Source organism: Anopheles arabiensis, chromosome 2 (assembly GCF_016920715.1).
Source record: "Anopheles arabiensis isolate DONGOLA chromosome 2, AaraD3, whole genome shotgun sequence".
NCBI classification, from domain to species: domain Eukaryota; kingdom Metazoa; phylum Arthropoda; class Insecta; order Diptera; family Culicidae; genus Anopheles; species Anopheles arabiensis.
The window spans coordinates 88,241,096-88,259,486 of NC_053517.1; the positions used below are offsets into that span (position 1 = coordinate 88,241,096).

Genomic DNA, 18,391 nt, shown 5'->3' on the forward strand with positions numbered 1-18,391 from the left:
CCTGATGCTCATCTCTCGCGCTCGGAAGCGGAACGGTACTTTTTCCCACTTTTCCGGCACGTTTTTTTTCATCTTCCCTCGTAAGGTGACACTGCGGGAGGGCTAATGCGGATGGAAACGATCAATCGGCTTCTCGTTAGATATCCACACACGTGCACAGATACACACACACGGTGGACCATATTGATCGAAATTGAAATTTTCTCCTCATTAAGGAAAAAACGCCGACGCATAACGAAATGATACCGGATGATGGGCGGTGTTGTGTTTAGCGATTTTGTTTATTATTTTTGTGCCATATTTTCGCTACCGGGTGTGGTGTAAAAACTAGAAATAAATTAGAAATCTTCGGTCGCCTATCTCCCCCTTTTTGTACGCATCCGGTCGCCTTGCTTCTAGTCGGACTTCTTAGTCTAGTGGAGGGTGATCAATGCAATGCTGCGACGTTCGGTTGCATCTCGGATGCATCGGACAGAAGCGACAGGTTGCTGTGGCTGGCCTAGCAAATGCCCGACTTTTTGATTGAAACTCCTGTAGGAAAACAAAAGAAAGGGTAAAGAAAAACAGTTAATGGATTATTAGGCAAGCATTTCTGGCTTTCCGGCACTTCCCGCTGGCACTCCTCCATATGGCTCATTAGGCTCAGACGTGGAAACGGTTTCAGTGTCGTTCGAATTATGTGTGGAATTATGTGTGCGCATAGTTTCGTTTCACTTTCAAATGCTGATACGGTCGGTGTTTTGGGATCATTTAGGGGGGAAAGCGATGGGTTTTATGATGCTCGTTAATGGTCTTCTAGTTAGACGTAAAGTTGGAGGTAGAGGAATAAGCAAGCTTGAACGAAGCTTTTGGAAAAGTATGAAAGAAACGATGAGTATTTCAACTTTAGGCTATTTTGGAGGTTTGCGATTCCTTGAGTTGTCTCTTCAAAACTTGCAAACTTTGTTAAAAATTATGAGTATTAATAAGATCGAAGTGTTTTGATGTCATATATTGTCACTGTCACTGATTAGGCAATGTTATATTGAAGAGCCACAGTCGATGCAAGATCGTTTTTGTAAGCTCTAATCATGCCAATTTTTATGTAAAAAGTTCTGCTTCAAGAGTTTTTGAGAGAAGTTCTGACAATATGGAAAAAAACGTCTGCCGTACGCTATCGTTTATCGCGGTCCCCTGATAAAGTCGTCAAAGGTAAAGAAGGAAGAATTAAGCTAAACGGGGCGGGCCCGTGGTACAGTCATCAACTGGTACGACATAATAATATGCTTATCATAGGTTTAAGCCTCATATGGATCGTCCCTTCGTAGCAAGGCCTAACTAGGTGCTAAGAAAGCCTATATAGGCCTGTATGTCCGAGTTACACGTTACGTCAAAAAGAAGAACAAGATGAAGAAGCAGAAGAAATTAATAATGATCAAGATGAGACAACTTGTCGAAATCAAAATCGTTACAAAATCGTAATTTTGATTTAACAGACAAAGATCGTTCCAGGGCACCGCGAAAATGTGAGGATGTCCTACAACTAAAGGCGGTGCTCGGTAAAGATCCTATACAAAGACATCAGGAACTTCCAAGTACGCATGGAATATCTCAGAAAGTCATTTGACATCTACTAAAAGCAATTGAAAAGATCCGAAAGGTGGACTGAACTGAACAGCATCTAACAGGCGACGAACTCCGCCAGTTGTGAGTAACATTAAATTATTATAAAATCATCAATATCTACCTAAAAAAGAATCAAAATTGGATAACGCCAAAACCTTATCGATACTCCTAATAATATACATACAGCAACAGGCCCAAGTGCAAGTCTTTAGAACAGAAAATGAAAACAGTCACAACATTAATCGGGCTCAGGTCACGCAAAGCAGACAATTACTGCGTTTAGAAAGCTTAAGATCAAGGCGAGCATGTAAACCGTTTACACGATCTAATGATCGCGATAATCATCAAAACTGGCCATTACAAAACAGCACCATCGTACAAAACGCTCCACACTTACTGGGCTTTGCTCCGCACCGGTTGGCGCACTCCAGTTTGTACTCGTTGTGGTAGGTGGTGTGGTCCGTACCGCACACCGGATTGTACTGCGACAGCGTGAGACAGTTCGACATGCAGCCGTAGAAGGCCCTCGATCGTGGCGCCGGCTTGCTGTCGGTCACTTCCGCCGAAAGCTCGGCAAGCGGACGTACCGCTACCGGTTGGGCTGGTCGGCTTTGCTCCACCGCGTTCTCCCGCCAGTCGGTGTTGGTTTCGAGCGCGAATGCTGAACTGGCTGCCAGTCGATTCCGCGCTGAAGGGATTGATTATAATAGACAGATCGGAACGGGGTAGATTAAAGCAGCGTTTGTCTTAACGCAGCGGGTTTTTTTTGTGGGGGTTAGGTAGCTTACCGAATTTCTTGCCCAGCGCGAACGTAAGTGGAGCCCGCTGGAGCCACGGACTCTGGCGACGAACCCGCCCTGCAATGACATCGGCCCGGCTCGGTTCGGCTAGGGCTAGCAGCAGCAGCGCCAGGCAGCTCACTGTGGGGAAGGAAATTAAACAACAGTGCATGGGTTAGTGGAGGGAGAGGTGGTTTGGATTTGAAGGGCTATAATTCCACCCCGACACCGTTAGCTTCCCGCAGAACAACTGTGTGAGCGTGAGCCCGCTTTCGAAGCATTATTGCATCGGATTATTGCACCGTTTTGGAGCGACCTGACGTATAATAATGATGGTCCCTCGCGGTCAGTTTTCCATCACTAGGTCATCATTAGCAAACCGGTGGCACGCAGACGCAGGGAAACAGCAACGACCAACGGCATTGTGGCCCTCGCATAATGATAGCCAGCCACTAGGCTGAAATCAAACGCGAGCCCAAAAATCAATCGCCCCGGTGCGATCAAACTTCTCCAGCGATGACCTCCACCGAGTAACACACAAATGGACGATGGCCGTTTATGACGAGCGCGCGTTGAGCGCGGGACATTGACTTGCGGGCGCGCGATGGCTCTGACGTGCCGTGACACGGCTGGTTCCTTGAACTTGAACGATTTGGGGGCTTGTTTTTCCGCTTGGAAACGTTTTTAATTGGATTTTGTGCAGCGGCGGGGCTTGAACACGTTCAGTTCGATCGTGATTGGCTCAGTTGATCGTAAAGATCGCGAATTGTTGCGAAAATGAGCCGCAGAAAAGGAAGTGCGGTCCATTCGGAACCGGATTTTGTTTTGTAACGGAATGAGCTCTGCTGGAAAAGGTCATTTCGAGGGGAGTGATGGGTTTGATCGGAGCCAGAGGTGCGAAATAGTTATGAGATGGCAATAAATTCTGCCAAAAACTAACGGTCGAAATTGGTGAAACTCAGACCAGATTACATAATAGAAAACGGACGAAGCTGAGTGATGTTGTTTTATAATGAGCAAAGTGGAAGGTTTTGATGAAGAATATTGTTATCATAAAGGACAAATTGTAATGATAAACGTTACATATTTATTTTTAACCAATTTTAATGAAGGCAAGACTTTTGAAGCGTTTAATTTTGCTTTCATACACAAAATTGATATCTGCGATGTTCCCTAATCTCTTCGCGCTCGCCGTTGCGTGAAATATGGCTCGATTTGGTTCACAATCGAAAACAAACCTCATCCACTTTCGGCATGCCATGGCAAGTTGCTTCACCTTTTTTGCCACCCAAAACCGTATTGGCTACGCATGGAAATCGTTTGGATGGAAATTTTTCCAAGCTCGATCAGATAAATATGCCCCGAAAAGAGAAATCCTTCCTCATGGAAATGATGCGGCTTTCGAGCGCCGGGGACGAGACGAGATTTGGACTGCTGTCGATTTTGTGAGGCTTTTCTTCCACACACATTTTCCCTCCACATTCAACCAAACTTCCACACAAATGCACAAGATCTGGCTGAAGCTGTTCGGCTTAGTTGTGTTTGGGGTAGGGGTGCTGGAGCTTTTTTCCTTCCCTGTCTATTCGTCTCTCTTTCTCGCTCTTTGTTTTATTTACTGACAGCCAGTGTACAGCTCGGTCCGCGTACAGGGCAAAGTGGAAGACGAATTCAATTAGCCTCAAATCAAAAGCAGATCACGTTCGGTAATTATTTGCCAGCGATTATCGGCGGGTGTCCATTTGATGGAAATGTGCAAATCTGCGGTGAAAACATGCAACAATAGTATACAAAAACACACACACACATACACACAGATACAAATAGACAGAAGCACACAAAACACAGCAACTGCTAACATGAGCTGGTTTTCAAGTGGTGCGATGTGTTAGATGAAGATTAATAGCAGAACAGGTATGATGAAGCCATTCAGGTGAGATAGACGAGATTTTTTACAGCCCCCAGGCGACATTCAATGATTATGTTTATAGCTTTGTTTTCTCACCATGTGTATGTCCAATTAATATAACTAAGAGGTCCTATGTTGGAATATGTAATTGGGAGAGTCTTTGAGATCTGTTTGCGACGTGAACGACTTTGCAAGGCAGTATGAATGTGAATGAGAGTTAATGATTTAAAGTTAAAATAATTTATTATGAATTTGTTTTGCAAATAGTGGAAAAATATAGATAATTCTATCCTTAATATATACGGTGGAAAACAAATCTTATAGATTGTCCACAAAATCTAATCTAAAGAGATGAGATAAAAATTCTAAAGAGATCTAAAGAGATTATCTCATTGAACCAAAGTTTCTACACCATTGTCTTTGATGTGCTATTGAAGTAAGTACTTTATATTGGCATTGGAGGAATATTTCTGTTCCCTTCACGCCTCTTTAATCGCTATCAAGTCGTAACTGAGACACTTCCTTGACAAAAAGTCCTCAACACTTACTTTGTGGCGAACTCTAAATTGCGATCATAAAATCATCAACCAACCCCGACACAACAATCAATGTTAACCACACTCAGCTGACGGATCAATTTCCGGACCTCTTCCGGACGTTTCCTTGGTGCATATGTGCCAAACGAAAAAAAAGAACAGAAAGCCCGTGCACTCATTGCACACATTGCCACATGCAAATTTGAAAGCTCATCAACAAAGCCATCGCCAATGACGTCAGTGGGGCGAATCTTCTGGTTGCTTCGCAACAAGAGCAGAAGAAACCTTCTGCCATCGCTCGCATGCTGCTGCTGCTTCCGTTTGGCTTGCGGTGAAGGTGAAGAAGTTTTTCCACATTTCCATACAGCCTTCCATCTTGCACCTCCGGGGCTGTAGACCTTCGGACGGCGAGCGATTGCAAGCGAGCAAAGCAAGGCGTAAGCAGAGCGGCAAGCTCAAACAAAAACAACTCCCCACAGCATGACTCATCAAAGGACGCGTGCCGTATCCTTCGGTTGTGCTGGTATGTAATTGTGTGTGTGTGCGCTCGAGCATCCAGTTTGCACGGTGTGGTTTTTGTATGCATGTTGGTATTGGCCACTGATGATGTTCAAACAGCTCCGCCGCGAACTCGCGAAAGTAGCGCGAGGAGCGCTTTTGCCGATGCGTTGATGCGCGTGATTGAACGCGCACGTGTGCAAGGGAAAGTGTATGTTTGTTTGGCAAATGGGGGAGCTTTTACGCATCAATTTTGAGGATGCAAACATTGGATTTTAAAGCTCAAGGAATATTAGATACTTAGTTCAAGGTTAGCACCTCTGTAGCTTTTGTTTTCTCGTATCAGTAGACGAAAAAAAAAACATTAAATAAGACAGTCACAATTCGCAATATACCTTCTAAAGCTCTCACGGTGAATTTCGTACGGCTGGTAATGATAAAATTTTAAAAGGATGCTTAACATTTTACCACCCTTTTTTGATTGTCTTTCTGTTCTCTAGCTCAACGATTTTCTTCCTCATTTTTGTGCTTTTCAATACAAAGCCATTTAAAATTAATATCACACCCAGTGGAATAATTCTTTGCAGTGTAATATCCACTACCCTCTCCGTCAATCGACACTGTGCTTTTCCACCACGAACGACTCAATCAACGGCAACACAACAAGCGACGAACCAGCGTTTAGCGCGCTGCACACGCGATACACTTCCGCGGTTTTACGACTCATTACAGGCGGTTGGGTACGAAATAACGCATCACGGATCACCAACGCTACTCACCGACCAGCAACACTCCGACAACCGCAACGCGTCCATTCCGTTCCATCGCTGATGTACCCTTGGATGCTTGGAAAATCCGTCCAATCTTCGCCTTCGCGAACCACACACAAACACCGTGTCGAACTGCAACTTTAGCTACACTCTGCTACGCGGGGCCGACTAGTTCCGGATTCGGCAGTTGGGCTGTGTGTCGCAAGCGACTCGTCCGGAGCCAGCGAAGAATCGACGCTAACTGACCGCTTGGTTGAGTCCTGCACAGGCTCATGAAGGCTCGAAGTCGCGATCGGCGGTGATCGCTTCGAGTTGCGGTCTGCACGGTTCAAGGTGCAGCAAGAACGGGTGAGCGAGTGGTTGGGCAAAGGCGGGGGAAATGTTCTTGATGCCGTACGAATGGTGCTCGACCCGAGCTCCAGGAGCACGGGAGGGGGAAGGGAGAGAAAATCGGAAGTCCAATGTTTATTAAATTGAGTGGAAATACAAAATGCGCAAAGCTTCAGCAAATGGAGGGGATACTAAACCCAGGGTGATATTAAAAGAGAGAAAGACTGGAGTTTTTTGCAGACATTGTTGAACCGGTGTGACGCTTTGTGATGTAACAAATCATCCCTTGAGTGCTTTCTGCATGAGAATAATATGTTGTTCCCGTTGCATCTCCAAATGATTTAATGCTTATTTATCTCTTAATCAGACGTACTTATCGCCTTACAAATTGATCCTCATTTCATTAAGAGGATTAAACCAACCAGCCTTTACTTTCATCAGAGTCACTCGAGGGTTAACACAACAAAACAACGCTTCCATTTTCGGCTAATCAGAGGGGGTCGATTTCCAGTTGGCAACTAATTTACATTTCCGTAACTGACCATCCCCTACAGTTGTCCAACACTGTTTTTTGCAGACATCTGAAGCCGGTTTCTTCCTGTCCGAATTGTCGCGAATCTGATAGCAAAACAGGTTCGGCAGCGTTTCGATGTGTTAAGGTGTTTCTAGAACGATTCTAAGCTTTTGCCTGTCCCTGCGCTGGGTCAACAGAAATTGTGTTGCCAAGCGTGCTGGGGAGATTGAGACCACCACCACCACCACCGAGAAGACAAATGATGATTGACCGTTTGTGGTCTCTGCGCTCGGTTGGACGTTGGACCCACCTGGTATGTGGTGGAGCGCACGTAGACATCTTGGAAAGAGTGGATGTTTTGTTTTTTTGTTGTGGATTTTGACTCGAGTTCTGCGCGTTGGACTGTCCCTGAAAGGGCTGCATGTAACAAATGCTCTTAAAGGTGACATTGTAATTGTAATTAACAGCAATGTTCGTTTTTTTCTTCTTCATTGATGTGATGAAGAAGCGGTTTAAGACGTTTTGAACGATATTTTGGTAAAATTTACCTGGTAGCTCATTAAATATGATTTACGTTGATCAACATCCTCATTTATATCAGTTTTGTTGAAAAGCGAAGGTTAGATGTAAACTACTAAGTCGATCAGTGTACAAAAAAAGGTGCAAAAATGGTTAAATTTTTCGAACATACCAAAGTGCCCAGAGAAAAAGACACAGAATAACGAAATTCAACATGGTTTTGAAAGAAATTGCAGTCAATTTTATAAAATATGAATATGGACACTTCTAAGTCATACGTTCAACAGTAAGTTTAATCAAATGATTATCATTTTAATGCCCTTTTGTGTTTATTTAAAATCAGTTGTCAGACACCCTCAATTTTAACATTGTTGTCTCCCTTATGACTCACATTTTACGTTCATCCTAAAAGCTATTTTATTTACGTCCAAAAGTGAAAGTGAAGTACCATCCCCTTTAAACATTGATCTAACATTAAAGACAAACACTTCGTGCGCTCAGCAGTAGATGAAATAGCAATAAGAACCAACCAACAAACCAATCTGTGATGCAGATGAATTTCTCGGAATTGTCTTTCTAATTTATACCACACCATGCGCCATGTGTGTGCGCGGGCGCGCACCCGACTCGACACGTGAATGACACGGCTGTCAATAAGAACGCCGCGTGGCTGCGGAGATGAACTATCGTCAGTGTGCTGCCGCCATCCTGTACCTCATGTGCGGATCGATTTCACACAAACACTCCAACCCACCGTAGAAGGAACGGAAATCGATCCAGACATACCAGGCCTGATGGTGCTGGTGGTCTATGTCGCTCTGTACCTGTTTCCTACGTTCATTTGCCGGGTTCGATAGCTGCGACGAAGCGTGAACGATGATTTCATGAGAAAACCGACCACCTAGGGAGGGTTTGGGGAGGGGAGGGGGGAGGGGGGAGACCTGGATGAGCGCACACCCCGGCAGTTGTATAATGTTGCAATTTATATTCGCTCTACGGCGTAATGATGTAAATGTCCTGGGCTCCGTGTCCTGCCGTGGCTGCCGTGGAGCAAAAGCGCAACGACGACCGAGACGAACGGAACGAAACGAACGTTCCGATGGTACCGTTCGGCCCGGCCAAGGAAGCCCCCAGTTGCCAAGGTCGTCTCTACGTTCATCGTGGAGCCAATGCTCCTTACTGGGCGAAGGTAAATAAATAATGCTGCTCAGAATGAGCTTCATTCTAGGAGGAAAGGAACGGAAAAAAGGAAAAACAAATAGAGATGTGGGTTGGTGGGTGGGTTCGCACGACGGCAGAGGAAAGAAAAGAACATCCAAAACATTCCATCACCTGAGAGCAAGAGAGAGAGAGAGAGAAAGTGGAAAGTTTTTCCCCACGATGATGCTGCGAAGGAGTTTTGCCGGATACAACCTTACGCAAGTGTACGGCAGGCATTACGAGAAGCAGAGAAGGAAAGGTCTTCTTAATTGCATATTTAGCAGACAGTTCAAGGTCGTATCGTCTGGCCCAAGAAGTTGCTGCGACGGAAGCTGTGTCATGATGATGATAGCACACCCCTAAGGTATGCTCCGAGCTTCATTAAAACGGAGAAAACGCGTTTACGACACCACAATCAAAAGACGTGCGTTTGTGGACGTTATCAGTGCCACGTTCAACCGCGTAATGCGAGTGGATGGTAGCATAATTGGGAAAAGAACAACTTGTTTGATAGACATTAACATATTAGCCATTAGACAGACAATGTGAAACATAAATTCGAGCACCAGATGTCATTTCAATTCTACGTCCCAGCGCAGAAATGCTTCAGTTTGCTAAGAATACTCATTAAATTATTATTACACACCAGCTCATCCATTGCTCCGGGGAATTCGTTTCGAACACGGTCCCACTGGAAATGGAAAGGAAAACTGCATATTAATTTGCGGAACAATGTGTACATCCTATCAAAACACTGTTGCGTACTCGGTTCCTCCTTCGGTTGAACTTTGCAACCTTTCACCGCTCCGCCGAGCAAAGGGATCCAAAGCAAACAATTCTCCTTTTTTTAAGGCGCATCTCCTGCGTGCAGCAGTGCGAGGAAAGAAAGAGCCCGAGATTTTATTTATGTACAACCATCCTTCCCCTCTCCCATCAACTCGTTTTATGTTGCGCATTTCCCATTAGCTTGATTGAGAGAAGGCCAAACATTGTGGGCTTTCCCCCACAAGAAACTCAACGACCCGCATCGATGCTAGGAATGATTTAGCCCCATTCTTTGGCGGTTTTTTTGTTTCATCCCGCCCGCTCCCATACGGTACAATCGGTAAAGAAACAATCGGTCAATCATTGCAAATTAGGCAACAACAACCCCCTGGTCGGCCGGCGAGCACAGACTGACCAAGGCTAGAAAAAGTGGGTGGTTTTTAATATGCAAAAGTGTTGTTTTTGTTCTGTACCACAGCTCCCTCGAGCGTTGTCAGCGAAGGTTGGAGTAAGGTTGAATTTAGCTTTCCAAATCCTGCCTCCCCCGTGTTGGCAGCGGGACTGGGGGGGCGGAAATGCAATGAAGTCACCGGAGATGAACCCGACTCCTTTCATACAACCGAGCGTGTTCTGTTGGCCCGAGCATTGTGACGACGGGCCGTCGGCACACGTGATTTTCAATCACTGAAGCGGCAACCCGAAGGGCAAGATCCAATAATCAAACAAAACATCTGTTGAATAGGAAAATTGGAAATGGTACTCCGCCTCCGTTTGGGTCGGTTCAGTATCGTTTGGGTTTTTGTTTATCTCGAACTGTTTGATTGTCTGTCTTGTTCCCCCCGGGGGGCTGTGTGTGTGTGTGGGCGGAATGGTGTGCGAAGGTGCGACAGGTGAGGATGGAAATTTATCGTGACTAGACTTTCCAGCAGCCCTGGGCCCTGGCGTTCGATCCTGGAAGCTGCTTTGGCGAAGGTTGCGAGATGGAATGAAGAAATTTTGCACCACTGCCAGCTCCCACCGAAAACAATGGGCGACCGGTGTGCTCCGGTGGCACTCTGTCTAGGAGGGAACAGGGGGAGCTAGAAAATCACGACTCACAGCGGCGCCCCAGGTGAGTCGGCAGGACTTCCATCGCTCGGGCTGTGGATGTGTGTGCCATTGGTGGATGGAATCCGTCTGCAATCCCTGACGCTGGATAAAGCGTCCGTTCGAGATGCACCTGACGCAATAGGGATACGGCACGGCCGGGCAAGGGATCTTTCGCGCGGGACGGATGGTGATGCGCGAGGCAACACGAGGTAACACGTCTGGCAAAACGGTGCAAACATGCCGGGAATTTTAAGCGAGCAGCGGCAGCTAATGGATTGTTTTAATCAAATTCGCTCCGTCTTGCTCTCTCGTTGGTGGTGGAGGTAGAAGTCCAGGTGTGTGTGGCTAGGGTGGCGAGATGGGCGATTATGTGTCCGTGATGGTATTGAAGCGAAGGAAATTAACTTTCGACCCGATGCCCTGAACTGTTTTTGCCCAGCCCGACGTCGTTAGCCGACCGACCGGTGCTCGTCGACCGAGCCCCCCAGCACAGTGCGAGATTACACCGGGCCGATTATTGTGATTATGTAAATTTCGAGTTGATTGTGTTCGGAAAGGGGGCCAGCCTAGCCAGACGTGCGAACGATGCGGGGGCAGGTTAGGGATGGCTGTGAAGGTGAGACTTTTCAATTTACAGCCTAAATTTTGTTAGTCTACTACGGGTTGGACGCTAAGGCGCTGGCCGTTTACGTTGTGCCGTTCCAGATGAGTACGCAAATTGTATCATTAGATACAATTTTAGCATAATAAATAGTTGGCTGTGTGCTCGTAATTGTAAATTGCAATCAGCAATTTTAGGAAGTGTTAGCTTTTTTAGAAAAAAAGCTCTTTTGGTTCATTTGAATGCTAGTTTAAGCAAAACTCAAGTAGTAGAAAACGGTGCTTAAATATTGTTTGTCATGGTTTTAATTGTTTTTTTTTGTTCAGATACAAATGTACTTTGAAAATGTCCTGTAAAAACAGATTAACTGCCCCAGCCGCAAAATCGGGTTTCGCCGCGATTTTCGACCAAGCGAAAATAAAAATTATGCCATTTGTATGGGGCGAACACACACACACGAATTATGGTTGTTGATTATGGGTAGGAAGATTATGGTTATGACTTCTGTTTCACTCTCGCTCACAGGCGATGATGTTCCGTCGCTTTCTCACCAAGTTATTGGCGCAAATCTGTGGTTGTTGCTGCTCTTTCTCGCACGTGAGAGAGTTTTCTTTGTCCTTTTTTCCCGTGTGTGACATTGGCTGCGAATCCTCTTGATGCGTTAAAGGAAGTTAAGTTAGTTAAAGGGTAAATTGTTAGAAGCAATGGCCCTGGCACACCAAATGATGTACCAATTCGTGCACGTTTATGTGCCACACTGCACCTAAAGCGTTTTGTGACTAGCATAACTACAAACACAGTATTATGATGTTTGTAGATTTGGGACATATTTTGGTAAACTTTTTATGCGGTCGAGCAACAATTAAATTCCGCATATTGTATACCCTTTAAACCAAACGGCAATCTGCTGCAATCTTTTCATCGTCACTCTGGTGCTCTCTTCGACCAGCGCCCCGACTCATTGAACGCATGCTGTGATGAGACCGGTTCCTACGAGACCGAACGAGATCGATTCTTATCCGGACCATTCCCCAGATAGCAAGAACCGACTATCCGATAGCGTGATTTTAGTAAGGTTAAGAAGTCGTTTCAGCCCTGTCTACAGCATTGTTCGTTACGTCAAAGAAGAAGAAGAAAATGTGTACGGGAGGCTATGAGCTTGCAATGCTGAACGCGGCCTCGATACGTGGGGGATGGCGAAATAACCTGTACAACAAAGAGAGCAGGGAGATGGCAGGGAGCTGTGGGGTCTTATCGGCCACGGGCTGCAATCGACCAAGTGGTTCCATGGAGCGCTGGTATGTGGTCAGCGAGTGCGCTAGGTAGTTCGGCAGGCGCCAATTCGACCCGTGGGTGCAACGAGTTCGAGTCGAAACAAATGAACTGGATCGTTTACGGATGGTTTCGGAAAAAAAGGATTACGAAGGATCCTTTCCTCGGGACCTCACGCGGCCGCTTAGTTTGTGTACTGGTTAATCCGCCCGCACTTCACTATTGTTTGCCTTAAGGCTTACGGCAAATACAGTTTACATTTGTTATTCTAAACTATGCTAGCATTATTGAACAGCATTACGAAAGAAAAGGAATGGGAAGGAAAGAAGGAGAAAGGGAGTAAATAAATGGGAAGCTAACAAGAGCGGAAGGAAGCGGAGGAGCAGGAAGGGTGATAGTCAAAGAGGTGAGATGAGAAGATGAAAGCGGGGATTGCGTGTAATAGCGTTTACTGTTCCGAAGCGATGATGGGTTCTAAACAATGGGGGACGAGAGCGAAGCGAACTGGAGGGAGCATACAGGAACGGGGAGGACATACCGGAAGGGATCAACATGTATTTTTTTGAAAATCGATGTTCTTCCTTTTGTATTGTTCACATTGTACACATCAATCTTATGAGCTGCGGATCGTATAAAGCTTCTTCATCTTTTTCTTATTTGACACAGTAACCATTGCTTTTTTGTCTACGTCAGCCACTCCTTTCTTCTTATTGGCGCAACGACCTACGCGGTCATGCCCAAGGTGTGTTTATTAAGGAGGTGAATTGTTAGCGCGTTTTCCGGGCGCCATCATTGAGTATTGTTATGTCAAGTCGCATACAATTTTCTATACCCCCCTCCAGCCCTCCCGATTTTAATATCGGAGCCCCCAGTATTGTTATGTCAAGTCGTGAAATGTCAATTTGCTCTGAAACACTTCACCTCCTAATATCCATACACCTTGGTCATGCCGGATAGTTAGCCGTTGCTACGAGAGACGGTCCATACGAGGCTTGAACTCATGGCGAGCATGTTGCTAAGTCGTGTGAGTTGACGTGACCTGTTACTATTTGGTTTACCCCTAGCGAGATAGGCAGTCCTGGGCCACTAGGATCAAACGGGGCTTGAACGCAGGACGGTCATGTTGTTGTGTTGTGTTCGGATAGCACGACAACGAGGGGCAGCCAAATCTAGCCAAGCCATCCATAAAATGCGGGGAAGCGTGGAGCAGCTTTGCGCGTGAATGGACCGGCTGCATCACCGGCATTTGAGGCTCCCGGTCAATCGTCAGCGCAGCGGCGACATGGCCGCGCACCACCATCCGCAACGATGATGCGTCTCCAAAAAAGGCGAGAGAAGGAGCAAGCCAGGCAACGCGAGCGATGCATGCGTCAGCCATGCCGGGGCGGGTCGCTCCTCGCTTACAGCTTCGAGCGAGAGGCGAGGGAGACGTTTCTTTTTCTCTTCCGAACAGTAGACCCCGGTAATTAGGATTAAAAGGGTACACCATGGTGGGTAAATCCTAACCTTCAATCCAGCGGGTGGAAGGGAGAGAAGGAGGGAGTGGGTTGGGGGAGAAGATTGGAGGGTTTTACATTATTAAAGAAAAAAATAACAAAAAGACAATATGTGTTCAATGATATCCCTCATTTTAATATTTGACCTTCCGTTGACTTTAACTAAGCATTGGTTGGCTTAACATGGTCTAGTGCATTGAATGATCTTTTGTTTGAATTATTTTTTTTTACACAAGTACAACTAACTGCACTAACAAATAACATAAAACCAGTACGAAGCGTGCATTCAATCGATCCGGCAAATAGCTCGAACGGTAAACCGATTCCATCCACACGACAACTTGCGCGTTGATCAAATCCAGATTCGAACGACGGCGCTCTAGCCAACGCGCAATGCATCAGCGGCCAAAAAAACGGGAAGGAAAAAAACAATAACCACAAGTCAAGCGCGCTCACACAAGGTCAAGCATTCGCCAATAACCGCTGGGAAAACGAAGGAGGTGGGGAAGGACGTCACTGAAAACGCGTATGATCTGGTAGAACGGATAAAGAAGACAGCAGATAAGCGATATCACTCCCACCACCATCATATGAACAGCTGGTGTGATCGCAACTACCGACCAGCAAGGAGTAAGGGGGAGGGCAAGATTCATTTTTTTCTAGCCGTCCATAAAATTTATTTTTTGTGGCTGCTATTCGATACAACAACCCTGGGAAATCCGCCACAATTTTTGCCATAAAACCCGTCTAAAAAAGTTCGCTTGGTCGAGTAACCTCTTAAACTGGACGTCGTGTGGACGTCGGGTGGACGTCCACACGACGTCCACACGACGTCCGAAATCTTCAATTTTGCGGCTAGGGTGCAGTCTACCATTAATTCACCACGATTTTCACCTTTTGCTTATGCAATATGCAGTACATTGCAAAAAATACGCCTAAAGGTATGCAATGATACTGTTGCTCTTGTTTTGTAAAAGGTATGCAAAACGTCCCTACTTCCAAGAAGGTATGCAATCCGCAGGTACTAAAACGTCCATAATCAAGACATTTTGATTTGATTCAACATTTTTTTGTACATTTGCACGATTATTGTAGAATTTTTTTTTTGAAAATGTCAAATAACTGACGGTCTCTACAAGACAATGATCAATAAATGAGAAATGGCATCAATTCAAAACGACAACGTAATAAAATAATAGTCCATCCACAGCACAGTTTTTTGGGCTAAAAAACAGCGCTCTCCATACAACACGCCATGAATTACAATGAAAGGAACCGTCCGCCGACGGCACGTGCCACTGCTCGATCATTTTTTAATACATTACCAAAGGTGCCAACGGAGTCCTGCCCATAAACCATTGCCCCCACGGCATCATTCCCACGATGAGCTGCTCCATTAGGCGCCAAAGCGGAGCGTGCAAAAAGTGCGAAGCGAAAAAGTAGTGCCAATTTCCTCCCACCAAACACCAACGGCCCTCGGGCCCAAACGGCGATGGATGGGTTGAACTTTGTGTCGTGAAAATATTTTACCAACCAAGCCTGTGCATCTCCCTACCTCATCCGTACGGTGCGGCCCCTTGAAACGCCACCCCGTTTGTAACGGGCGCAACCCGTCGCGATGGCTTCATTCTCCCTTTTCCGAGCTGTGCGTGACGTGCGTGTGGGTACGCGCCCTGCATAAGCGTGGGCGCACAAGCGTTACACACGACGGTACGCAGCGACAATAACAAACCGTTTTTGGGGTTAGGTGGGAGGGTGGATGGAAAGGCGAGTCTGGAAGCCCAAAATTTCGGCTGAAGCGGCGTCAAGCCGTCTGGCCGTTGCTGCCGGATCCGGCACAACCTACGCAATTTGTCAGCTCCCATCGGTTTCTTTCTGTGTTTTGTATGTGTGAGTGTGTGCGAGCACTCTGTGTGAGCAATACTCCTGATAGCTTTCCACGACAATGGCCATATTTTATGTGTCTGGCCTGGGCTTCCCCTCTCACTGTTCGACATGAGGAGGTAGGTTTGGAACGGCTCCAAATAGCTGCAAAGGGGATACGGACAGGGCTGAAGGTGTGGATGTCAGCCACGAAACGGTTCCAAGTGGGCTTAGCGAGCTGTAGCAGTAGTAGCAGCAGGGCCAAAAGCGTCCAAAACCGAGGCTTAGGTCTTGAACCTTTCCCAAACATTACTAAACATGACTTCATTCGACGCTGCAACGCAGCAGAGCTTTCCGCGTTCGCTCGTCATGTAAACAAGCGGCACCGACTGCACCATCTGCATGCCCGAGAACTCTCCCGTGTCCTCTACCCACTCCCTCCCAGACGAGACAGATACCGCCCGGGAATGTCGAGGAATGTCGGAATCTCCACCGGGACATGACAGGAGACGTACGCCTTTGCCAGCGTAGGCTTCGAGCGCTCCGAACCACCGGGCGTACTAGGCTGTCGCTAGTCGTGCTGGTGTGTCCCCACCTGCCCCCTCCACTCCACCCTATTCCCTCGCTATGACACAACCAAGCACGAGGCAGAATGGCGTAGGCAGCGAACGACTACAGACACACACAAACACAGGCGCAGGCACAGTGTAGAGTATCTCGATGTCTAGACAGCGACTAGACATGCCTCGACCGTCAACCGCCTCCCGAGCCGGGCGTGCTCCGTCTACTGTCTCTTGGGACGAGACCACCATCGTTCCGAACGCTCTACCACCTTTCCGGCTTCATCACCCGGGCGAGGCATAACGAAGGAAGAGGAAAAAAACACCTCCCCGCTTCAGCCTCAATGTCAGCTCTCATCGGGCCAGCCTGTCACGAGCTGGCAATAATCAATTTCGTCTCCCGGCCCCAGTTCCAGTTCTCGAACGCTCCACAGAACCGGGTCGTGAAGACAGGCCGCTCCATTTGTACCACCACCACCACCATCACCACCACCTCCGGGGGAAAGACACAATCGAAACAGGGGATCTGCAGACCGAGACAGTGCTGGCTGCGGTTTTGGTTCCAGGCGGGCATTTTGCGGTTGCAGGCCCGAGAGCATCGATGGAGCGACCGGGTTCGGTTCGGTTGAGTCGTCTCTTGCAAAAAGCGTGGTTTTGCATTTGCCAGATCGACTTGTTTTGCAACGGTGGTCGTGATGGTGGTGGTGGTTCTTCTTTCCGGTGGGAAATGTTTGCCGGGTGTAATTATTCCACATCAAACAATTCGGCGCTGGATGTGGATGTTTGTTTCGGAAGTTAAGTTTTGTGATTGCAATGATAGACTGGCGCTGGCGATGGTTTGGGAGCGAATCAACTCTCTGGTGGTTTTCTGGTAGCACAACAGTTGGTGCTAGACTGATTTGCCAGTTTTGGTTTTGATGTTTTACCTTTTTTTTGCGATAAGAAGATTGAAACCAGACGATGTGGTTGGAGATAGCTGACTTAACGTAATGAGTCACATATATGCTGAGTAGTTGCTCAGTAGATTTAGTTGACTTGAGGACTATAGGACTATGAGTTTCACTTTGACTAGTTCTATGTATTGGCTGGTTATTGAACTCTAATGAAACTTAATTATTTTAGGAATTGTTTGTCGTCCTTAAATATCAATTTTTTTTGTTCAGATATCTATCAATAAATATAATGTACAGGTGTCCCCCGAGTTACGACTGTTATTGGGACCGAAAAAATGTCCTAAAGCAAGGTGTAAGTCGAAATAGTCGTACGTCGAATATCTGTGAACATAAAGTTTATAACCAAAATTGTAGAGTAGGAATCAATGAAATCTAGTATTTTATTTCAAATAATGTACGATAATTTGAAAACGGTTTTTGGGGTAAAAGTTAAACGATATAGATATTCAAGACTGGGGAGTTGTGAAATCTGTGGAAATGTGTTTGTAACGGTTATCAGCACAGAAATTCAAAAAATATATCAATTTCATTTCAATGACAACTTTAAACTGTCAAAATCAAAATCGTCGTAACTGCGAATAGTCGTAACTCGAGGGGGTCGTAACTCGGGGGACGCCTGTAATTGTAAAGCATTACGAACTGAAAAAATAATGAAAGTAATGAAAACATTTGTATTCGGGTTCTCTCTTCAGTTACTTACAGGGGGTTTCAGGGGTTTTCATATTTGTGGAATACTTTGTTGACTCTTGCTTACACAGGATGAACTTTATGGGAAAGGCATTGGACAGCTTAATATACCAAACATAAAGGTTATCGTAATCTAGTCTTTGAATAAATGGACCTAAAAATGGGAAACTATACCAATTATATATTGGAATCATATAAACGAATCTTATCATTAGAAGAATCCACGAGATAATTAGGAGGTTTAGTTCACCAATGTTACTGTTAGAATATAAAACTTCCCATAATTTTTTAACTTAGAGGGTTTTACAAGTAACTCTCGAAAGTAACAAACATATCATAAACTAAACCCATCTTGAGACGATTTTAAAATAAACGACCAAAGTATATAAAAATTAAGATGATTTAGAAATTAAGAATAACAACGTTTACGTACAAAACTGACATGTAT

At 45.9% G+C, this 18,391-nt stretch overlaps 1 protein-coding gene across 1 annotated transcript; it reads right to left on the reverse strand.

Annotated features, from left to right (window-relative positions):
• Positions 1 to 255: 255 nt before the first annotated feature.
• LOC120894554 lies at positions 256 to 6,341 on the reverse strand. Its single transcript, XM_040297210.1, has 4 exons — positions 6,104 to 6,341; positions 2,394 to 2,525; positions 2,003 to 2,293; positions 256 to 531 (listed from the first exon to the last, which is right to left on the reverse strand). Exons 1-4 carry the CDS (start codon positions 6,147 to 6,149, stop codon positions 500 to 502), a joined length of 501 nt encoding a protein of 166 aa, XP_040153144.1. The 5' UTR covers positions 6,150 to 6,341; the 3' UTR covers positions 256 to 499.
• Positions 6,342 to 18,391: the final 12,050 nt, after the last annotated feature.